The 26626-nt window shown below is 32.8% G+C and overlaps 1 protein-coding gene across 1 annotated transcript; it reads left to right on the top strand.

Moving 5' to 3' along the window:
- Window positions 1-19192: 19192 nt before the first annotated feature.
- Window positions 19193-24860, top strand: LOC135265349 (uncharacterized). Its single transcript, XM_064354772.1, has 4 exons — window positions 19193-19239; window positions 19326-20913; window positions 20964-21413; window positions 21474-24860. Exons 1-2 carry the CDS (start codon window positions 19193-19195, stop codon window positions 20494-20496), a joined length of 1218 nt encoding a protein of 405 aa, XP_064210842.1. The 3' UTR covers window positions 20497-20913; window positions 20964-21413; window positions 21474-24860.
- Window positions 24861-26626: the final 1766 nt, after the last annotated feature.

The raw sequence follows: 26626 nt of genomic DNA, 5'->3' as shown, positions 1-26626 counted from the left end.
CTAGTTGGTACGTTTTGATGTACTTTACTACAATAAAGAAATATTTAAATTTTTATTATTGTTTACATTTGTCACCTGTCAAACACATCAAACAACCAAGTTCCCTAAATTTGAGCTCTTATCTAGTTTTTGTGCTCTATCATGCTCTATATAGTCTCGCGTCAACGTATGCGCTATGACGTATCTCATATAGAAATGTCCCGGACTATACACCTACAACAATTGCAGTGATTAAAGTATTAAGTAAAGTAATCATCAGTAGAATGGAACAGCGGTTTGTTTAAACATTTTCATGGTTATTCACATAAACTCGATCGACAGGTTTGTTTTTTTCTAAAAGCAATTTCCGACTTTGTTCCTCGAATCGGTTTCAAATACTTTCGCGCAATTAGACAAAGTGTACTCACCGTTACCGCAAGCACCACTAAAATAAAAAAGACGTAGCAATTTTTCACCATCGTCTTCCACAATTAGCCGCTGAAGACGCATTTACAGTTACTTGCACTAGTTTGCAAAGATTGTTCGTTGCGCTCAAATCCTTATGAAATTCCGAGTCCCCATTTAAGCCAGTTGTAAACACAAACTGATACATTGCTAGTTACAATTTTCGAATAACAAACTACACTACACTTGATAATGACTGTAGCCGCAATAAATTATAGCAAGTAACACATTAGCCGCAAGGTTTAGTCATCATATCGTAAATGAAAGTTCGATCAAACTCGTTCTCGTTTTATTTATAGAGTGCCACTAAATCTACAAATTATTTTCAAATACTGTGCTCCCGCCAAAGCGCAACACAAACTGTTTGAAACTAGTTTCGTTTCTGTGTTTATAGGTATAAACGCTTCATGTGTGGAAATTTACATAATTTACTGGCCAGCAATTAGACTCCGGTACGCGTCCGTGAAAGTCTTTAAATACACAGATACATCTTCACTTCTGAGTGATTTCACTCGATGGCCGTCAACCATGACCGGGGAATTACCAAATTTTTGCGCACTTGACTCACTTCACTGTGGCAAAAAATACATTAACAACAAATAGCTTTTTTTTTTTAAATTAAATGAGATTTCAACAAATAATACCATAAATATTAAATAGGTACATTGGTTTAATAGATATACATAATTTAACTTGTAGATAACTCTTTATTTGAATGTGTAATCGGTATTGCATAAGTCAGTGGCCACATTTGGAAAATACATTTTTAAGCTTATTTAATTTTCCTACATTTCGTATCGTTAATAATAAAGAACTCCCCCAAATAAATTAAAACTGGAAATAATTACAAAAAGTTACAATTTAAGTTATTACGACTGAAATAAACATCAAAATCAGAAAAGTTCTGCGAGTTATGCTAATGACAGATGAATTTAATCTGTGCAAAAAAAATAATTTTCTGCAATCCTACACAAGAAGTACGAGTAAAAGACCTAAAGTCTACAGCGTGTCTTAATTTTCATTTTTTCTGCAGCTGCATGTACTTAAAATGATTGCGATACTGTTATTAATATTAATTTAACATTTGCAACAAATAGACAATTAACTAAATGCGCCACTTAATTTAAATGTATTGAGAAGGTGATTGGAGTCAAACTTTTCGAAAGTCTTTCTTAAAAGTTGTGTGCATGTATTACAAGGGTAACTTTAGACGCTAATTACAATGCTGTTATGACAAAATTATAAGCAACACGCGAGTCCGCATATAATTAATTATTCTTCTTAGTCAATCACGTAAAATAAGGTAAAAAGAAGGGAAGATGGAGTGATGTAGTATTCATTAAATGTTAATTAAAGAGGAAGAAAACTTAACTCATTACTCATCGGCAATCTTAAATCGCAGCACCCGTCTAAAGTTCCCCGTGCCTGATGGTTATACAACAAAGTGGGAAATACGCCGTACAAAAAAGAAAAATACAATCATGTGAAAAGTTCCAATACTTCCGATAAGTTTATTCTTTCCCCTAGGGCGAAAATATGAATTATCTGCAAAGTTTTCCCTTTGATTTTTAAACTTGAAACTTTGATCTGTTTCGTTAAATTCCATTATTTGTATGCAAATACGTTTGGCCAAAAGTTGTGGGAAATAACGTCAATACTTATTGTACTAAAATCCGTTTTGGTAAAAAAATGTGGAAAATTTAAATTATTTTCTTTTCTTCGGCGACGATGTTCTAGTTGATGGACGAATGTTAGCCAAGCCGTGAAGAACAGGTGAATGAAATGGATTTCCCAAATCGATCGGAAGTTAATTGACACTTTCTTTCCAAAAACGAAATCAAGAGAAACAGCAAATAAAAAGCGTAGCAACAATAAATGAATACATCATAATACGTAATTTATAATAATTAGGCGTCAAGTTCCTGAAGTTGGAAATTAACTGATCAGCTCCTGAAAAGCTTCATGATGTTCAACACTTTACGTTTCACGTAAACCAACAATTAATCACAACTTTCTTTCTCCATTTGCTGAAATGAATCATAAATTATTAACGAGGATCGGCGTCACAAACGTAGTTAGGAAATTTTTAATTACTTCCGCCAGTGAAGTATTTAGCGGGAAACACAGTGATACAGTGGCTTCCGGCCGACTGTCCTGCGTCTGGAAAAACGAAGAAATGTTGGCGGGACACGTCCTGCACTATGCAGGTCTACCAGCAGTCTCTTTCCCACAACATTACCGTTTGACTTGTTGTCCTTGTCGATTTACAACAAATTTTAATGTACTCTCGAACAGCGGTAGTGTTGAATGTTGTGGTCGGTCAGACGCTCCGCTCCGGTTAAAACAGACGTTGGGTCTCTTTAGCCGCTTTCGTATCATGCAGACGGGGTGGTAGTTGCTTTGTAGTGCTTAGTAGTTTGGTAATAGCAATGAATGGCAACGTGATAATAGTTTTAATGTCCTTGGTAAGAAACTAATGTAACTTTCCTCAATTTTCCCATAGTGACCTAAACTCAAACAGCTCGCAAACACAACAAAATCTTACTTGCAAATTCCACTTTTGCATAAATCCGCGTCACCTTCTTATTAAAAAAATTATTCGAGGAGTTATTTATACCTTTCTGCGGTCGCAATTATTATTACCTTTTTGTTTTTATTTGCTATTGTTAAATGTGTGTTTATCGCTCATTTGCATGGCTCAAAACATGATCGCGCAGCAGCTTGCCTGCTCTAGTAACTTAAAAGGCTCAAGACCCTCTGGGAGCTGGCGCATACGTTTTACGTGTAAACTGTTTTTACTGTTTTTAGCCGCAAATTTAGACTTGAAGAGTTTCTTGACATTTGCAGTGTTTCTTTATAAGTAAATGTAGTTCCAAGAAACATTCTTGATTAAAATAAATGGCTAGATATTTTTTTATTAAATAAAATGTCTGTTAATGAAGTTGATACGAATTTTTGATAACGGTGCATTGTATTGAGAATTTAAAAAAACCATTTTATAGGAAATTTAAAAATACAGACCTGAGATATTTTAGATTTTTGTTAACTGTTCTTAATTGATAGATATAAAGCAAAAATTAAATTGTAAGTAGGCAACTTTTAATGCATCCTTCTTCGAATGCGTAGCTAGCTGGAAGAAGATTTATGACGGGTTTAGGACGCACCGCTGGAGGTAACCACCATTGGGGTGACCCACAAGATAATAATTTTATTGCCTTTGTTCAAGACAGAGAAATGTATCGGCACAAATAGGAATTTTAGCGATTTCTCTAATAATGGTATAAAATTAAAGCACATGATTTCGGAATTAATTTTTTTAACAAAATAATTAGGTACCTATAGATTTGCATTACGTTTTTTTTTGTGTAGACACTGCTATCAACGTATCTTATGAGATTTTGAAATACGAGTAATCACGCTCGCTATTTTTTTGAATACTTTTAACAATAAAATTATTCCTGTTTTAAAAAAAATATAAAAAAAGATGATTAAAACTTTCGTACTTAGCTTCGTTCTGTACAGGTTTTGTGATAGAACTACTGAGCTCCCTCACCACGACAAGGTGTCAACCCACTGAGGAAGTTTTTTTTTACTTTTATTGTTCAAATTAAAAATTATAATTATTATTAAAATGCTTATCATCATATTATGTATTTATGTAAAAATCTCTAAAACTAAACTTGAAATATTATTTACAAATCCTTTTTTATTATGCTGCGTAATGGTAAATTGCGACTATGTCTTGAATCAATTATTTCTGGTAACATGGCATTCATATAAAAATTTTCAAGACAATCTATCATTCCTCCGTTCCAATATTTACTATCGTTTTTCTCAATAATACAATATTTTAAATCTGTAGAGGTGTACACTATAAAATAACAAGTTTGGCGATTAGTAATGTGGAGCTGACCTTGTACTTGATGCATGTAATTATCTTTTTCTTTTAAAACTATTTTACTATCATCTTGAGAATCTATTTCTAAGTATTTAATCAATTTTTGTTCTATGGCAGTTTTAATATTTGTGTTTCTTGCGCTAAATGGACATTTAATTTCAACAATAGCATTGAACCCACTAACCCATCTGGTGTTGCACCTAAAAATTTTTTTTCTTTATCAACAAAAAAGCCGCATGAATCTACCTTTATACCTGTGATCTGTTCAAACTTCTCCTTTGCTTTCTCTTCATTATCAATTCCCCACTGTAGTGGTTCGGGTAATTTTTTAAATTTAGATAATCCCACACGATACAAGATATCTTTTACAGCATTCGCTGTATTGGTCGTACATTTCATATTAATAATTCTTCCGAAATTACTAGCCGTTAATTTATTATTTCTTTCTTTATCCCACTGCTCATTATTACGTTGACCAATTGTTAACAAAGGAATTTTTAAAATATCGCAAGCAGCCAAATCATTCAAGAACTCATTTTTTATTTTGTCATATGTTTCTGTTGGCATGTCCATTATGTCATTAGTCGCACCATAATCCGAATCTGCACTTTGAATACGAATTTTTCTTTTATTTAATTTTGTAGCTTGAAGTTCTTTGGTTTTTAATAAGCGATTTGAAAATTTTGTGGTGTAAATGCCACTATTCCCTGATATTTTCTCCATAATTTTAAATACAAATTAATTTGTTTTTGTTATTTACATTTACGACTGCCGCAAAGCATCTTCCATGATAAGAACCGCGTTCTGAAAAATTTATTCTTTTACCCCGAACAAGTTTGTTAACTACTGAATTAAATGACTCAACAGAATTATTATCGACATCATACAATAGACTTGAAGATAAATTTGCAACTCGTTTTAATGCCTGCATGAACAACTCAAACAAGGAACTATTTTTAAAGTCAGAATATGCAACTGCATTTGTTATTTGACCAACTGTTTTACAAAAATACGTAGCGCACTTTGAATGATTACCAAAAATATGTGCAGGTCCATTTAAAATATCATTTTTCAGGTTTTCTGCTTTTTGATCGAAAGTACAGTTTTCGTTTTTTCTGTATTTTATCGCTGAAACAATTGCGGTTCTAAATTTCAAATAATTGTTGCGCAAAAATTTTTTTATATTTATGTCAGAACGAGGAGTTTTAGCGATTTCTCTAATTTTAGTACAAAAATTTCGTAGTATATGATTTCGGCATTCAATTTTTTTAATAAAATAATTAGGCCCGTATGGTCTTGCATTATGAATTTTTTTGTAGACGCTACTATCACCATCTCCTATGAGGTTTTTAAATCTTACGTTATGCATGTCTACTTATTTTTTAAATCCATCCAAAATAATTGCTGCTTCCATTGAAGTTGAAGTGTTTTTCCAATTTTTAAAACATTTATGAGGGGGCGTCGTTTGGTTTTTTTTCTTATAATACATACATTTTTTACAATTTTTATTTTTAACTCCCACGTATAAAATAAAACCCTCCACTAAATACAAGAGCTTATGAAAAACTTTCTAAACTTTCTAATAAACATTTTTGTTTACATGTGATTTCAGTTTCAGGTACCCGATCTTTAGCAATGTTTACTTATATTTTAAAGAAATACACAAAATTTATATAATGTAAGAGTAACGCAGCTATATCTTCGCAAGCTAGTAATAGAAAAATTGTATAAATTTAATAAAAAAACGAGAAATAATTCCTAAATTCTAAAATAATACATAATTATAAAAGTATCATTTATTTTACTAGGCGTAACGTAAACAAATTATATCCCTAAGACTGGATCTTACAATCTCTCGACACGTTATTTGTACTATAATTATTACTGGGTATAGTTACAATAAATTTTTACAACAATGTATTTTTCAGAATTTATTACCTGGATAAAATTATCAGACGAAAAAGCGGGTTTAAAGAAGTTTTCATCATTTTAATGAGATATTCCTAGTAACTTTTTTAAAGTTAAACTGTTTTCTGAAAGAACAATAATGTTTCACCAATTAATTTCCTACATTGGCCACTACTAGGTTTAATTCTGCCAGGAGGTCCGCTAGGGCACTGCCCATACGGTCCTCGGTACCGGAGCCCCATGCGTGAGACTTGGCATTGAAATCGCCCATTAACAGGATTTTTTCTCGCATGTCTCGTAGTGTCTTCCTCAACTCCTCAAGGAATTGTTGAATGGGCACATTTGGTGAATGTAACCACTGATCTTTGTGCATATTCCCACTTGCACCGAGGCCCACCCCCGCCCCGAGGCTTGGTGTTCCACTCTGAGTTGCGGATTAATGACTCTGATTGCTACGTCCAGGTTTCTGTCATAGGATCATCCTCCCTTAGCGATGAGTCTCTTGTTGGGTTCCGTTACAAACAGGATATCCGCCCGTTCCTCAATGGCCATCTGCGTTAGACAGTCGTGTGCTGTCTGGCTCCGGTTGGTGTTTAGCTGGATACAGAGCAGCACTATATTGGTACTAACTGTGGCCATCTGTCGTTGTCGTTGTTGGAAGCCCATAGCTGGTTCTGGTTTTCCTTGTCCCGGTCCGTCAGTGGGTGCGGGTGTGGGCTTCCCCCTCCCCGCAAACGCCGTCAGTCACCAATGGGCTCTTCTACCTGTTCCCGGAGGTAGCGTTCCGGAGCGTCGTTTCTTGAAGTCATTCTACGAGGCTTACTTTGGTTCCTCGTTTGGATTGCATTTCTCATTGCTTTCTTGAAACTCTCGCAGTATGCCGCTCCCGGCATTTGTCCTTCCGAACTACACAGGGGGCATCGAAGCTGTTGTTCCAGAAATAGCCTATCTGCGAACATTTTCGGCATCTCTGCCTTCTATCCTCACCTGAGCAGTCCTTTGTTTTGTGCCCGTACTCCCAGCAGTGGAAGCATTTTACTACTGCAAACCGATCGTGCACACCGGATCTGCTGAAATTTTGCTTTTATCTAGTCGTAAGTACTCTATATTTAAATTATTTTTCTCCCTTAAATTAAAATGTGCCGTTATTGCATACCTTTTTTTTTTGGTTTGTTTATATTCGCAACAGGTACACAAGGGCGGTAGCACTTTTTAGTCGGTGGCAGGTCGTGGGACAAGGATTTTACTATTGATGGTTTAAGTTAGCTAAAAATTTAAGGGCGCCACTCAGTTATCGATAACTAAGCTCCCAACTGAGAAGGAGATAAGAAAACTATTGAATAATCAATTAAAATTCCGTATATTAAAAGTTACTCTTGTGACCAGATGGTTAAATCAACTACTGACACGAATTTTTACGTTAGAATTGGCCAATTCGCTCGCTCACATTAATTGAAATTATAAGTTATAAAAAATTACTAATAGTTGCATAAAAATTGAAATTTAAAAAGGAAAATTTGAAAATTGAAATAAATTTTTTTTAAGAAAGGAAATTCGAATAATATATTATAACGACAAGATTGGAAATCGCGAAGAACTGATATCTTGGACTTATCTGCGTCCAGTCCTTGGCCGTTTACGAGGTTCCCGAAGGTCACACCATTTGATGAAGAAAGTCCTCCTCTAATCGACTGTAGGGGAACCTTCGGATACGAAATAACAGAAACTTTGAGGACCTCGGATTTTCCTCTGATCGGTTACGACATTGGCGTGTCGGACTTTAGGATGATACTGGGGTTGAGGGCCTAAAATGGGGTATTAGGGATCGGAAAAACTAAAGTTATGAACCTACTTTGGTGGTGTGCGCCCTCAAAAGTTGCTTGATCGTTCTAAGTGTTGGATTTTTAACAAATAAATAACTAATTTAAGCTCACAGGCAATTGTTGCAGATGTTCTTAACTGGACCTCTCGATACCTACTGACCGTTCGACCTCTACCCCTCCCCAAATATTTCGCGCATGATTTTATTAAGAATTTAAGTTTTTTTTTTTATATAAACGTTACAATATAATTTTCAAAAGGAAAAGCGCTGAAGTTGTCAACATTACCAAATTGTCCAACATCATCGACTAAATGTAGTAAAGAATGCACATTGTGAGAGAGAAACTCTGCTCCATAAACTTTCTTATATTTTTTAACAAAATTATGTAACAATTGTACCGCATAATCTAAATAGGAATTGTCTGACGAAAAGACGTCACTTGCTAGAATTGATATGGCAACATGCAGCCGCATTATATTTTCATAATATTTTTTTTCCTAAAGTATTTTTAAAAACAACAGGAACACAATACAGTAACAAAAATTTGAATTCAGTAGCTTTGAAGCGTTTACATTCATTTAAATTCCTCATAGTCTTTCGTGTGAATTCCTGGGGAATAAATTTCTCATATCTGAAAATTTATTTGAAATACTGTTCACATCTCTTGCATAAAGTTTATGAGGTGGTTTACCAAATATTAACCCATAGTTTTTATGAGTTAATAATCTTTTTGTCACTCCAAGTAACACTAAATGCATATAATCAATCAGTACGTTCTTAATTATATTAAACTGAGGTAACAGTAATAAGTTTGTGTCATCCAAACTAATGTGATGATCAGGATCTTTCCGTAATCGAAAATCAGAATCATTTCGTTTTGTAAAGGTTAATTCTGGAAAAAACAAATTATTTCCAAAATGATCACCTTCTTGTGTACACTTGTTACATGAAGAATACCCAGAATGACCTTTAGTTTTTAATAAAACAGTTTTTGCGGGGAGGTCACATATTAACATATTAATTCTAAATGCATGTACTGTAATTTTAAATCGAAATCCCTCATTAATTAATGTTACAGCTTCTTTAATAAATTCATAAAGTAAATTATTTGAATCCTGTGGTTTTTGGTAACCGTGATATAATCCGATCAATAAAATGTTTTTTTAGTAAGTTTACTGTACCAAGAATTGGCCAAAACTGAGAGCCAGTGCTTTTAGATAACGGTAGGCCATCTACATTAACTGACATATACAGAACGTTATTTTCATTTAAAGATACATTATATTTGATAAATAAGTTTGTTATTGTTTCTGAAATTCCGAAATAAAAAAAATTCCTGGTTCCAGATCACGAATAAGGGTAGTTCTAGGAGTTTTTAATAAGGTCCTGGAATCTTTTGGTGGGTAACTTAACTATGTCGTCCCGCAATATCCTTAATAATTTACCACAGTGACTTTGAGAAATATTATTTTCTACAGCTCATTTCACTAATTTATTTTCAATTTTCTGTTCTTGTCTTTAACACACTCTTGTAACTGAGGATAGCCGAATTCTACATCTTCTAATGGCACACCTTCATTTTTAGTTTCGTTACTTAATGAAGTTGATCTATTTAATTCGTCATTCACAGAACTCAAAACTATTGAAGAATTATCCACATCACTTGCACTTTCAATATGAAAACACTCAAAATTAGAACTGTTAGAAGTTTTAACACTTAAACTTGATTCATTTAACATTTTCATGGTTCTATCAACACTTTTCTTAATAAGTCTTTGCCTTTGTCTAATTTTACTTTTAGGTATTGTTGAAATAAAGATATAAAGAAAAGACAGATAAAGCAAACTCTAAGGAGTAGACAAGACCGCTAAATTTCCCGCCAAGTTCTTAGTAAACGTTCAGGTTATGCATAGACAAATCAAGCGTTGAAAACACCCCGATTTTCAAGGGTAAACAGAAAAGCAGAAAAAATCGTGAAAATACCCCCCATTTTAGAGGTATATTAAAATTAACGTTTTTCAAAGATTTTGCCTTGTTTTTCCATTGAGCCACTTGAGCACAAAAATAAATACGGCTTCACAGTCCTATTTTACAGGGTTAACGACTTTAAAAGAAAAACAGTATTTATTATTAAATTAGGATTATATGCGATTTTTAAAATTTCCATACCAGTTTGATATATTTTTATGATTCAGTGCGAGATATTTCTTTATTTGTTTGATGCAGACTTGGCAAACTAATTGATTTTTCTAATATGTGTAACTTTTTAATTCAGATTATCATGCTTAGTTTCTTAGTCATTTTTTACTTTCTACGCATTTTTTTTCCAAGAAAAATCCGTATTTCTACCAAAACATCAAAAACAACGTTGAATTTGACTTTTTACCCTGATTTTTAACCCTAACTTCTAACTCAGATTTTCCAAAAAACATAATTTTTTTAGGAAAATGAGTCGGTTTTCAAGTTTTAGTCGTTGAAGTTTATTGAGTTTGAAAAACAGCCCATTGAAGTCTGTTCAAAAACACAAAAAATTCAGAAAATAACCTGATTTTAGACCCATTTTATCTATTGAAACATCAATTTTTTATGCACACTACCCTAATTTTTATAGCCTTTTTATATTATAATATTAATATTATAATGTTTAAACGGCCACGCCAAGTACAAGTGATATATAAAATACAAAGATAAATTGATATATAAAATACAAACAAAGATAGGTACAATACAGTTAACATAAAATAAAGTGTTAATTATTAAAAGAGCTAAGTTCACTATGTTCAATTACAGTTTTTAAATCTTTTAGAAATCTATTTTTAGGTAAACCTATAAAATCTAAATTACCAGAAAGTACGTTGCATGTTTTAGATAGCCTAGAAGATACAGAATTTTTCCCATAATTGGTACGGTGGTAAGGCACTACAAGCATTCTAGGCTCTCTAACGTTACAAACGGGTATATTGATTGAAAATAGCGAAAGAATAGGATTACAATTTACATTACCAGACAATATACGATATACGAACGACGCGTCATAAAATATTCTACGAGAAGATAGTAAGGATAGTCCTAAATAACTTAAAATGTTTATGTAATTATTTTTGTCATAAAATATGTTAAATTTGTAACATACAAATTTAACAAATTTTTTCTGAACATTTTCAATTCGATTAATATGAACATTATAACAAGGTTGCCAAATAATTGTGCAGTATTCCAAAATAGGACGAACATAACAATTATATAATAATATTACAACACGCAAACTTGAAAAATCAGAGCACTGTCTTTTTATAAATCCTAATGTTTTGTTTGCTTTCGACAAAATGTGGTTAACGTGATAGTCAAAACTTAACTGGCTGTCTACAATAACTCCTAAATCGCGAATATGAGTGACACATTCAAGTAGATTGCCTGATATAAAATAAGATGGTAAATTGTAATATAATTTTCTAGAAAATCTTAGTGATTTACATTTATTTATGTTCAGTTCTAAAAAAATTTTTTTACACCACATACAAAAACTATTTAAATCACGTTGTAATATATCACAGTCGTTTGGATTTATAATAACTTTAAAAATCTTTACATCGTCGGCAAAAAGAAGGATTTCAGAGCTTTCGATCGCTGTTTTGACATCATTTATATATAGAGAAAAAAGAATAGGGCCTAGATGTGACCCCTGTGGCACACCTGTGGATGGGTGAATTGCGCGAGACTTAGCACCATTTATAGTTACATACTGTACACGATTAGATAAAAAAGAATAAATCCAACTAAGGACTGGATCCCCAAAACCTAAATTATCTAATTTTGATATTAATAACTCAATGGAAATGCGATCAAAAGCTTTTGACATATCAATATATATACAATCAATTTGGAATCCATTTTCAAGATTTGACGTTATATATTCAGTAAACAGAAAAAGATTGGTCATCGTAGAGCGACCCTTGAAAAAACCATGTTGTTCTTCAATAACAGATTGTTTTACAGAAAATGATATAATGTCAGCCACAATGGAGTCAAAAACTTTTGATATATACGATGGGGTACATATCGGTCTATAGTTGGAAATATTTACACGACTACCATTTTTAAAGACAGGTCTGATATATGAGATTTTCCAAATATCCGGAAATTGAGACTGATCAAGAGATTTATTGAACAGCATTTGTAATGGCAATGTTAATTCATAAGCACAATTTTTTAAAAACATTTGAGATATACCATCAGGGCCGGTTGTATAGTTGTCATCTAGATGTATCAATTTCGAAAAAATAACATCAGCAGAAATTTCAACGCTATTTAAAAATACAGCATTTTGATCATTTTTAGAAAAATTTAAATCTGATAACTTTGGTTGATCAAGATAAACAGATTCAAAATGATGGGCAAAAAGGTTTACAATACCATTAGGAGAATCACATGAATTTTCATTTAGCGACATTTTTTTAGGATAACCCTGTGCAGTATTTTTAGATTTAACATATGACCAAAATGCTCTACTGTTAGTTATAATATTTTGTTCTACCTGATCAAGGAATTGTTTTTTACAGTTCTTTGTGGCATTTTTACATTTATCTCTCAGTATACAAAATTGTTCATAATCACTTAACAGACCACTACGCTTATATTTTTTGTGAGCAATTTTCTTCTTTACAGTTAAAGATCTTGTTGATTTGTTAATCCAGGAAGGAAAATTTTTAGACGCATTTTTACATTTGATCGTAATAAAGTTATCTAGGATATAATAAATGTGAGAATAAAAATATTCTACAGAGTTATTAATATCAACAAAATTATCTAAAACAGACCAATCAATAGAAGATAAATAACTTTTAATAACGTCATATGGTGCATTCTTATAATCTAAATAAAAAATATCAATTTCTGGTTGAATATCAGGTACAATAATATCACAGACATTAACACATAAAGGTGGATGATGTTTATCAATAGCAAGAATGGGTTCAACATTACTTACTAAAAGCCTATTATTACAAAATGTCAAATCCAAAAAAGTACCATTATCGTTTGCAATATTATTATATTGAAAAAGACCGAAGTATGTAAAATTGTCACATATGATTTCCTCTGCAGCAGAAAATACATTGTTGGGCACTAAGTAATCACAGTCAGTATCAACTAACCAACTAACACCTGGTAAATTATAGTCACCAAGTACACATATTACGGCATTCGGATAGTTTGTAGACATAAGAGCCAGGGAGTCTAAATGATTTGAATATTCCACAAAATTTGCGTTAGGTGGAATATAAGTTGCACCAATAATAAGCTGACTAGAATTCACATAAACGGAAACCCACAATTCTTCTCTCATTGTTGCATCACACTGTACTTGATTGGAGGGAAAGTTTTTCTCCACAGCAATTAGCACTCCACCACCTCTTAATTTAATTTAATTAAAAATGTGAGCCAGATTTTTATGCCAAAAATAAGCAAAACTACCCTGTTTTTCAATTGCCCACTTCAGCACATATGAATACGGTTTTGTCAAAATAAATTCAACCTTGAAAAACACTTAAAATTCATGAAAATTATTTTTTATTATATACTTAAAGTAGATAACGAATGGGGGGACAACACAACACAACCTTGACCTTGAGTTTGACCCCGCCCATTTTCCCTCTCTTTCTTTCAAGGCCACTCGTTCTCTCTCTTACTTTTTCAAGGCCAACCCCTCCCACTTCCCCCACCACTTCAAGGCCAAGGTATTTTGGACCTTGATGTTTTCAAGGTCAAGGCCATTCATGTTACTCCCCACTTTTGCAAGGCCAACAACTTCCCTCTTTATTTATCATTCAAGGTCACTGCAGCTAATATATATAAAATTCAATACAAATTCAAAAACAGTATCTAATAAGTATTTCTCAATATTAAAGTAGTAAAAAAATGTGGTATCGTTTTACTTGTGAAGGTGTCATAATAGTGGAAGAAACGTGTTTCCACAACCAGTTAGGACACATATCTTTGGAAGGTGGTTGGGAACGTTTCTTTAATAGAGTGGTTGTGTGTGAGCAGTGCAGCACTAAGGACATTTCTATTATTAATCCAGATGGGTGGAATAATTCTTTAAGTATTGACATTACGTGTAATGAAGAAGAATTTAAAGAGTTACTTAGAAAATATGGTTTCCTTTGTCATAAGTGTAAAACTCCGTGTTACACAGCTAGCCAAGTGGATCCTGAAAATGCCCAAAAAATTATAGCTATATACCACTAACTTAAATCAGCATAATGGAAGTTGACAATGGTATGTAATATGAGATTGTATGTACTTGTAGAAATTAAGTTTTAAATGTTTTCAGATCCTTACTGCTACATGCTCTTTTGCCTGTCTCCAAAGGACTGTAGTAAAAGAAAATTCTTTTGTTTAAAATGTGTGAAGATTATGGCAGTGAGATTTCACATTTGTCATCTACATGTGACTTCAGTGTTAAACTACAAGTGTTTTTGGTGTAATACAGTAATAGGACAGAATTCTCAGTTGTGTGGAAATAATTTAATAAACAAAATGACTGTTAAAATATGGTATTTTAGTAGAGAGCGACAAATGATGTTTTATGATTCTGATGACTATGATTCTGACGACTCATCAAGTAGCTGTGATAGTGGTATAGAATGTTAGTTAGTTAATAAGAGTAGAAATTAAATATAAACAACTTGTAACCTTAGATTAAATTAGTATCTAGATTGTTCTTTTGCTGTATGGATAAAAGTAAATAAATGAAGTTATATAATAAACAGACTTGTGATTCTCAACATAGTATTGATTCAACTCTGACAAAGAGAGGTTGGGGTCTAATAAATAAATTAATAAATAAATTACCCATTGAATTACATATACCGGGTTATCAGTTTTGTGGTCCTGGAACCAAATTACAAGAACGAATTGCACTTGGACATAGTGGTAGAAATAAATTAGATCAGGCTTGTAAAGAACACGATATATCGTACGCCAACGAAACTAATTTGCAAAAACGACACGAAGCAGATAAGTTATTATTAAGTAAAGCAGTTGAACGTTTAAAAGCAAAAGACGCATCGTTTGGGGAAAAAGCAGCTGCATTAGCAATTGCTGGTATAATGAAAGGCAAAGTAAAATTCGGAATGGGAGCTAAAAGTAAAAAGGGTAAAAAAAAGAAGACAAAAAAACAACGAGTTCTAGTTGCTCCTAAATATGGTGGTTTTTTACCATTCCTATTACCACTATTAGGTGCTCTAGGCGCTTTAGGAGGAGGAGCTGCAGGGATAGCGACTGCTGTAAATAAAGCTTCGGTAGATAAAAAAATGTTGGAGGAAACTATGCGGCATAATAAAGCAATGGAAATGAGTAGCGGTAAAGGTGTAGGAAAAACTAAAGGGAAAGGTCTTTACATTGATCCATATAAATGATATCAGAAAAAAAACTCCCAGTAAAATTACCACGTCACGCCCTCACTAATATTGAAATAATAAAGTTTGCTCGACTATTACAAATTCCAAATTTTAGAGGTGTATATATGCGTAATAAATTACCGAAACTTATACATAAAAATGAAACAGGAATTATAAATTTAGATGAAGAAAAAAATAGTGGAACTCATTGGACAGCATATGTAAAAAATAAAAATAATATATTATACTTTGATAGTATGGGCAATTTAAAACCTCCAACAGAGATTATCAATTATTTCAAAAGTGATAATGATGGTAATAACATTACATACAATTATGATGGATATCAGAAAATGGGTTCATATAATTGTGGACAATTATGTTTAAAGTTTTTATATAGACACACATGCAAATTATAAGTTTAGTCGAATCAAAGATGCTGTTTGTATTAACAGGAAAATCAGCGATACTAAGTGCTGACTTTAATCCACCGATTGATGTTAGTGATGGTGTCTATGAACTGGGTGTTACAAATTTTGAAGTCTACAACAGTATACCGAATATTGATGAAGAAAATAATAAATTCTTTTTCGGGGATGTCGAATTTAAAATACCGACCGGTTGTTATCAATTAACCGATATAAACAACTATTTACAACATGTAATTGAAAAACAATTCCGTAATGACCTCTTATCTATTACTGCAAACAATAATACATTACATACACATATCAAAGCAACAAAAGATGTTGACTTTACCAAACCAAATACTATCGGACCAGTGTTGAGATTTAATAGTCAAATAGTTCCGAAAAATGTTGGAAAAGATTCGGACAATATTGCAGACATAATGAAACTTAATTCGATTATGATTGAATGTAATATTACAATTTGAAGTTTTAAAAATGGAGAACCTGTACACATAATTTATCAATTTTTTCCAAACGTTCCACCTGGATTTAAAATAGTACAGTCACCAGATCATGTGATTTACCTACCCATTAGTGTTAAAACTATCAGAAATATTACACTTAAAATAATAGATCAAGATGAAAAGTTGGTCAATTTTCAACAAGAGACTGTAACAGTTGGATTACATTTGCAGAAGAAAGAAGAAAATGGGTATTAGTTTTAGAACTGACTCATATAAAAAGCAACAAAAGTGTAGAAAAACAGTTAGTACGAAACGAACCGTGCAACAATTAAGTAATAAAAATAAACTGTTTCTAAAATCATTAGGATTTGAATTATACACATAAAAAATGTTCGATATTGAGAAGGGTATTGAGTGGGATGAAGGTGTGGTAGGTTACAAATTTCAAAGTCATGAGGCATATACAGCCAGATATGAAAACACGGATGAAATTCGAATTCCTTTACAAGAAGATTTGTGTACACTACCATGTGATTTTAATTTTAATTGAGGGACAATTGGTTAAAACCGACGCTACAACCAATAAAACTGTACCAGCAACAGAAACCAAGTTTGTAAATAATGGTGTCGCTTTTTTGTTTAGTGAAATACGGTATGAAGTAAGTGGAGTAACTGTAGATACAAACACAAAGCCAGGTATTACAACAACTATGAAAAATCTGGCATCATTAAATCAAAGTGAAAGTCTGAAATTAACAATGTCTGGTTGGGATCTAAATGAAGAAGCCACTAAACCTATAGATGGATATTTTCAAGCATGTATCCCATTAAATCGACTATTAGGATTTGCAGAAGATTATAAAAATATAATGCTAAACATACCGCAAGAGTTAATATTAATTCGTAGTAATAGTGATGTCAATGCATTAATTTGTACAACAAATGAGAAAGCACGAGTTGTAATTGATAAAATTGCATGGCTAGTTCCACATATTGTGCCCGGTTTAAAGGAAGAGGTTAAATTGACAAAAACCATTGAAAAAGATAAAGAAATTGCAGTACCGTACAGAAGCTGGGAACTTCATTCGCTGCCACTCTTTACAAATACTACAAAGTGTAGTTGGCCTGTGAAAATCTCTACAAAATTTGAAACACCTCGTTATATTATCTTTGGCCTTCAAAGCAATAGAGAAGGACAACTTGATAAAAATATGAGTAAATTTGATAGAGGCGATATAACCAATATGAGAGTATTTCTAAATAATGAACGATATCCGTATGAAAATTTAAATATTTCATATAAAAAACACCATTTCGGTATATTATATGAAATGTTTACAAATTTTAGATCCCGATACTATTATACAGATAAAAAAGAAACACACATTACACCTACACAGTTTTTCGACAGTTATCCACTAATCATAATTGATTGTTCGATGCAAAAAACTGGTTTACAAACACAGTCTATTGCACTGAGAATTGAATTTGATACAGACACCGGTATAAGTGAGGGAACCACCGCATATGCATTAGTCATTAGTGATCGAGCCTTTACATATACACCGTTGACAAAATCTGTAAAACAAGTCTAAATTAATATTAATAGTAATGGAGAACGAAGTGATTATAGACGTTCAAGGTTACAAAATTGGAAAAAAGTTTATAGTTAAAGAACTGGCTGCTTTAAGAGGAGACAAACTCGCACACTATGTTTTTCAACCCCCTTTCCCTTCACAACTTTTGAATCCTCAAGATGAAAAACAAGTAAAATGGTTAATGAAGAATTATCATTGTATTGACTGGAATATGGGACATATTCCATATTGGAAACACGTACAAGTTATAAACAATGTGTTGAAGGATGTTGACAAAATTTACGTAAAAGGAAAAGAAAAAGCCGAATTTTTGAAAAAATATACACATAAACAAGTTATTGAATTTCCACAACAACCAACATTACACGCCGATAAAGTTAAATGCATGTACCATCTGAACGATAAAGCATATTGCAGTCTACATAATGTATTTTTTTTAAAACAAACATTTCGTTGAAAGTGTACAAAACATTGTGTAAATAATCTCAACTCATCAGTCTATTAGTAATCATGGATCAAGAGAGTTGGATAACGTGTCGTAATAATCCAGGACATCGCCTGAAAGTAAAACATCTTCGACGACATTTACGAAGATGTCTTCCACATCGTGAATATTCTTGGAGGAGTTTTGATTGCGGAAATGGGAATTATTTTGATTCAACTTTATCCCATAATACTAATAATGATTATCAACAATCATCGAGAAGCAACTTTGAAAATACAAACTCTTCAAAAAATATTTTTTGTAATGATATGGAATATTAATTGAATTAATTAATTGTAGTATTTATAAATAAATGTTATATATTTATAAACATTTGTATTTTTTTCATAATATTTACCACTCCCTTACACTTTCAATAATCCTTATACACCACCCAAAAAAATTCATTTTATTTATAAAAAAAGAGTTGATTATTGCAGTGGATATGAGTGATTTTTCTCATTTTTTCAATAAATTAAACAGGTTAACGATGTCCTTGAAACAGGCGGTTACACTCCATCCTGTCTACATAGGTCTTCTTTTTACATTTTTTTGTGTCTATATGTTAACCTTGATGGAATACACCAATGTATAATATAGTATAGTTGCAGTAAGTGCATACAAAGAAGTTGACCTTGACGGGAGCTTTTAACAATTTATAAATGTGCAGAGAGTGCATGCAGAAATTCATTCTGTGTTGTACAGGTAGTCTGTGTACGAAATAATGTGTTCAAATTATTTTGCTAATTTTAAACCGTGCACTCATGGTGACGAGTGTTGTCAGTGTCCCGGTCCCTCAACTAGGACAACTGTAAGTAACCAGTTATCAAAGTTATTATTTAAAGTATTGAAGGGAAAAGTTGCAAATCCCTATCAAAACCGTAGTGGTTTTAATAGGGATAAACCTAGAATCAATATCGTTTCTGATGTAATTATTAGACCTGCTAATTTAAAATTAATCAAAAATGATGAGACACAATTTGAACAATTTGCCAAGTCGTCTTTAAATCAATCTTTGAGGGAAGATTGTCTTGAAGAGGATGTGATTGAATGTAGTCAGTTAAGTGTGAAAGAGAAGCAATTAGCTAATCACGCTGTTGCTAATATTGTTCAAATCGTTGATGAGGATGATGATGATTCTATGGTTATTCCTTCATCACAATCTGATAGTGAATTATCGTTTTCTTTACCATTCACGCAATACCTGGCTCAACATGGTATTGAAAATGATTATTCGGACGACATCTCGTTGACCTTAATAGACCAGTTTATTAACGAAGACGAGGCGGCGTTCAATCCGGTTGTGGATGAAGGAACTTGTCCCATCAATAATTCGATTACCGATGAGTTAAATGTATTTGATAATGATATGGTGGTGGTGGTGGAAGAACCCCCAATCTCTCCCAGTCCACCACTACCACCACAAAGCCCCTTCGTTGAGCCAGTGTTTACCCGCCCCGTTACACTAACATCTCCTGAAGCGGCACCCGCGATATTAACTCAACCCCCTATGATAATATCGCAGGACATCATTGACGCTTTATCGGAGCCTTGGGTTGAGGTGGAAAACATTATCAATGGTAACGTTGAACATCCCCCTCAACCCAATTCACCGATTATTGAGGAAAATGATGTTCTGCCAGAGAGATTGGTGGTGGTAGAGGCCGAAAATAACATCATTCGGTCACCACAACCATCACCACCACCGTCACCCATAATATTATCACAGGGCGTCAATGACATGCAACAACCATCTGTCATTGACGCACTGGCAGAGCCGTGGGTTGAAGAGAGGAGGCAGGGTGAAGAGATGGATGTTGAAAATGACATCATTCAACCCTCTCAATTGTCACCCATTCTAGGGCAAATAAATAATAGGATTGAGAATAGGGTGGAGGGTGGAGACGATGACGACGACGAAGACATCATTCCACCCACTCCCCCTCACTCACGATCAAGGAGGCGTCGGCGCCCTAGAAAGCCTCGTAGACGTTCGCGAAAGTCCCCATTAATATTAATTATTAATAATTATAATATTAATATTAATAATGTTAATATTAATAATTAATATTAATAAATCCTATTTCCATCCTACACTCATATCAAGTACATTTAATTCGGACGCGATTTTCCAAATTTTAACATCATACTACCGACAACACGATGGCAAGCATGCTGCTCCTCCTCGAGGTCTTGCTGGATACCTATCTCTGAACACAAAAAAATATATATTTATATAGTATAAATAAAAGTCATTCAAAGATAGTAACAGAAGGCAGCAAATTTATAATTAAACTTTGTTAGTAACCTGTTTAATTTATTGATTTATATTTTCATAAGAAAATGCATCACTGTGAAAACTGTAATAAACAATTTACAACCCGTCAATCACGACTACGCCACGAAAAGCTCTATTGTCAAGTGGTCAAAAAACAGGAAAATGGAGGACCGGCCGCAAAAAAACAGAAAATATGTCATTCAACTGGTAAGTTTTAACTAATAGGTACTCTATTTTCAATTATTTTTCTTTTCTAGCTAGCAACAATTATATGTGCGTTACATGTAATCAAGAAATTGCTCCAAAGCTTATTACGGCCCATGAGAGAAGTAGACAGCATAGAAATAATTGTCAAACTACTCCCTTGGAGAATGGGGTGTTTGCACTCAGCAGTGCATTTAAATCACGCATCGCTTCGTATAGGATTTGTGATGAGGGCGATTATATCGATTTAAATGAATTTATGGATAAAATTCACAATAAATTACTTAGACTTATTGTTTCACAAATTGAAAAATTTAGTACAATCAAAATTAATTTGGAATTATTTGGATTGTATACCATTGAGTCAAAAAATATATTTGATGTAAAATCTTTCAATACTACTAACAGAATTGTCACTTTAGGCACGAATATTAGGAATATGTTGCATGACTTTCAAGAAGTTATTAGTCAAAAAATGATGGATTTTTTGGAACGAGATTCAGGTAGTTATATATTGTAAAAATCTTTATAATACAATTATTTTTTTTACTTCTTTGTTTTAGGCTGGACACTTGTGAAAATCTTACATTTAGAATTAAATGTAAACTATTACAATCCATTGAAAGCTTCATCGTATATCCCACTACCGCCAAGCGTGAAAATGAAGAGGGCAATAGTTAATGTTCAAAATCAGGATATTCATTGTTTTGGTTGGAGTGTCGTAGCAGCAGTGTGTCTACCTATGGGACCAGAACATTTGCCCAGTTCATATCCACATTGGTCGACACTTTTTAATTTCCAAGGTATTGAATTTCCTGTAAAACTGGATAATATTGCAAAATTTGAAAGTCAAAATAATGTCTCTATTACGGACTTGAATTACTTTATGTAAACAATAAGGTAAAATTTGAAATTGTGGGACCATTATATTTTACAAACTTTAAGAAACCGGTACACATAAATTTATTATTGTTGAGTGATAACGATGGTAATCAACATTACTGTACAATAACTAATTTGCCACGTTTAGTATCTTCCCAACTCTCAAAACATCATCATTCAAAATATTTCTGTGATGGATGTCTACAATATTTCACAACCCAAGCTTTATTAGATAGACATTCTTCGACTGATTGTGGAAAACTTTATGCTAGAATCCCAAATAATGAATTAATAACAAATAGATTTGGTTATAATGTTCCCGCTAATGTATTAGAATTTCAAAATTATCATCATAAAATGACTATTCCATTTATTGTTTATGCTGATTTCGAATGTTTATTGAAACCTATGAGTACAGTTGCACCAAATCCAAATCAATCATTTTCGATAAAAACTTTTCTCCATCAACCATATTCATCTGCATATTACATTAAATGTTCATATAACGATCAATTATCTAAATTCCAAAGTTTTCGAGGACAGTCATCTGTGGCTGACTTTATTACAGCATTAGAAATAGATTTGATAGAGATTTATAAAAAGTATTTAAGTATTGTACAACCAATGCTTCCATTAACTATTCAAGAAGAGTTTGATTATCTTACAGCAACGGAATGTCATATTTGTCAAAAACCTTTTCAACAGAATGATATTAAAGTAAAAGATCACTGTCATTTAACGGGTCGTTATAGGTCCGCCGCGCACAGTAATTGTAACTTGAATTTTCAAATTCCAAATTTTATTCCGATAGTATTTCATAATTTAACAAATTATGATAGTCACTTATTCATTAAAGAGTTGGCCCTTGAAGAAAGTGAAATTAATATTCTTGGTAAAACTAAAGAGAAATATATTACATTTTCGAAAAAAATTTGTGTAGGCGAATATCTAAATTCAAACAATCGAATAGTCAAGGAGCACTTACACTTGCGTTTTATAGATAGTTTTCAGTTTTTGGCATGTTCATTAGAAAAACTGGCAGCAGCCTTGGATGATGCTCAATGTATGGAAGTAAAACGATACTTTCCCGTTGACAGAGAATTTGAGTTAATTAGACAGAAAGGGGTTTTTCCATATTCATTTATCGATGATTTTTCTAAATTAGATCTCACGGAATTACCACAAAAAATTGATTTTTACGATAAACTTCGCGATGAGCATATTTCTGAAGATGATTATCAACGAGCTAATACCGTATGGAATACATTCCATTGTCAGACTCTAGGCGAATATTCTGATCTCTATTTAAAAAGTGATATTTTGCTATTAGCTGATGTCTTTGAGAATTTTCGAAACATGTGCCTTAAGCATTATGAACTTGATCCAGCACATTACGTGACAGCACCATCTCTTAGTTGGAATGCTATGCTTAAATTTACCCATGTAAAATTAGAATTATTGACTGATATAGATATGTTGCATTTTTTCAAAAAAGGGATTCGTGGGGGAGTTAGTACATGTGTTAAACGAGCGGCTCAAGCAAATAATAAATTTCTTCCAAATTATGACCCTTCGAAACCGACATCATACATTTTATACCTCGATGCAACAAATCTCTATGGTTGGGCTATGAGTGAAGTACTCCCTTTAGGTGGATTTACTTGGCTAACGCAAGACGAAATTAATTAACTTAGTATTATGGATTTGACTGATACCACACCTGAAGGTTATGTCCTTGAAGTAGATATCTCTTATCCTCATCATTTACACAACTCTCATAATGATATGCCATTTCTACCTGAAAATTTAATTCCACCAAACGGAAAATGTGCTAAACTCATTCCAAATCTATGTGCTAAAACAAACTACATAATACACTATCGAAATTTAAAACAAGCTCTACAAAATGGACTAGAATTGACAAAAATTCATAGAGTACTAAAATTCAATCAATCGTCATGGCTCAAACCATATATTGATTTAAATACGAAATTACGAAATCAGACTAAAAATAAGTTTGAAAAAGATTTATTTAAACTCATGAATAATAGTGTGTATGGAAAAACCATGGAAAATGTCGATAATCGGGTAGATATTAAACTGGCTACACATTGGAAAAAGAACGGTCACAAGTATGGAGCAGAGACATGGATAGCCAAACCACAATTTAAAAATTGTTCTATTTTTACTGAAAATTTAGTTGCAATAGAAATGAATAAAGTTCAAGTAACGTATGATAAACCTATTTATGTAGGATTCAGTATATTGGAAATTTCAAAAACTTTAATGTATGACTTTTTTTATAATTTCCTTAAAGTTAAGTATGGAAATAATGTACAGCTTTTGTATACGGATACGGATTCATTAATTTTAGAAATTTATACGGAAAACGTATATAATGATATTAAGCAGAATTTTGATCGGTTTGATACTTCAAATTATCCCGAGAATAATATTCATGATATTCCTAAAACTGTGTCTATTATCGGTAAAATGAAAGATGAGTATGCTGGTGTACCAATTGTACTACTTTATGGCACCGGTGCCAAAGCATATTGTGTGCAAACAGTGAATGATTTAATTAAAAAGGCTAAAGGTGTAAGTAAACATGTAATTGATAAATCTCTAACACTGTTACAATATCGGGCAATTGCAACAAATCCTTCATCTTCATCAGTTTTCTGTGTTATGAACGTTTTCAAATCTTATTTACATAATATGTATACCGAATTAAGGAATAAAATAGCACTGTCTAATTTCGATGATAAACGATACATTTTAGGTAATTCAATTGACACATTAGCCTGGGGACATTACGATATTGATAGAGATCGAAATTTAGATTCTCTAATTAGAGAATTGCAAAAATATGTGGAACCCACTGATTGAATTTTACCTTATTGTAGATATGTAACGATATGTAACCATTTATTTATACTACATAGTTATTATTATTATTATTATGTATTTATAATTGATGTAATGTGTAAAGTATTTTTATTTGTATTTTGTAAGTCAACAATGAAACTTGTGCAACAAAAAGATTTATTAAAAATTTCTAATCACGACTATTCAGTTTGTGTACCCTATCAACACTTTCCTAAACATAATACTTTATTCAATAATAGTGTAAAAAGAGGACTAGTGGTTGGACGTTCTGGATGTGGAAAAACAAATGTGATATTAAGTCTTTTGCTGCATCCTAATGGATTACGCTTCACAGACATTTACTTATTTTCAAAAACCCTACAACAACCAAAATATCAATTTTTAAAATCGGTTCTGGCACCTCTCGATAAAGTCGGTTACTATGAATATGAAGATGGTGCCGAAATTCCTCCTCCTAAAGAAATCAAACCCTATTCCATAATAATATTTGATGATGTAGTAACTTGTAACCAAAATATAATACGTGATTATTTTTGCTTTGGTAGGCATTATAATATCGATTGTATATTTATTAGCCAAACGTATTCTTCCATTCAGAAACAATTAATTCGTGATAATGCTAATTTCATAATTATCTTTCCTCAGGATGTATTAAATTTAAAACATATTTTTAATGATCACGTTGGTACAGATATGTCATTTGAAACCTTTCAGAAAATGTGTTCACAGTGTTGGCAAAAACCGTATGGATTTATTACTATTGATAAGGATGCTGAACAAGACAATGGGCGTTATCGTAACGGTTTTGATCAGTTCATTAAAATATAAATGTAAATGTTTGTCAAAGATTTATTTATTAGTCGACGATCGACATGGATAAACGTTTAGCTTTAGAGCTGGATAAGGCAAGACGACACGTTAAACAAAAAGTACGATCATTATCTTCACACATTGCAAGTTCGCAAAGACGTTTCGCAACCCACATTCAACCTCTAACCGATCCAATAAAAAGTTTAATTTCTGAAATTAAACATGAACGCGAAGTTGTCCCAAAACAGGAAAAAATATCAATTCATCATGAGGTCAAACAACCGGAGGCGAAGCGACTTTTTGAGTCAACGACTACAAGCCGTAGTACTACATCGCTCGATCCACGTTTCAGTTTAATGCGACAACATGCGGCTGCTAGCACACCCAGAGAGGAGGGAGAGTCACTCAAGAACGTGACCATTGGAAAGTTACAAGAAACATTAATAAATTTGTCAAAAACCGATGCATTTCGCCATTTTCTTAAACAATGGACCGGTTTACCTCGACAGTACATTGAAGATATGATTATTGACACAGAAAACAAATTTGATCATCAATATGGTGTGAGACATGGAACCGAGGCAAATAAATTTTTTATTGGCAATTCTGAAATTGATTTCAAAGACGATCATGTAATCGTTCAAAATGTAGCTTATCCTGATACACCTGGATTATATGAATTATTATTTAAAAAAAATCCAACTAATTATACTCAATCAGATTTAGAAACTTATCGAAATATTGTCATTCGAACCAATGCAGACAGAAAAAACTATAAACCAAATGCACAAATTCTGGGTAATGTAGGGAACAAATATAAAACAATTATTCGACATTTCTCGAGACAGCCACTACCGCTTCAGGAACACCGTGCATCTCAGTCGCCGCCATTTTACAGTGATACTGAAGAAAGCCTTGATGCCGATCAAGGTCAATCGACTCCTGTCCAGCAACGAAGCCGCTGTAGTAGTCTTTCAATTCTCGTACCACCAGCACGTAAACAGTATCCGCGACTTCGCAACATACCTGCAATACAACGATTGCAGGCTCAAGGTCATGAACAATCAACTCCGACAAGTAGTATCCAACCAATATCAAAAAGAGTTAAGGGTGGTGGTATTCTTCGCACATTGGC

This window comes from Tribolium castaneum, chromosome 2 (assembly GCF_031307605.1).
Source record: "Tribolium castaneum strain GA2 chromosome 2, icTriCast1.1, whole genome shotgun sequence".
NCBI lineage: Eukaryota > Metazoa > Arthropoda > Insecta > Coleoptera > Tenebrionidae > Tribolium > Tribolium castaneum.
The sequence above is the reverse complement of the archived record's forward strand: the minus strand, read 5'-3'. Positions and strand labels throughout refer to the sequence as shown.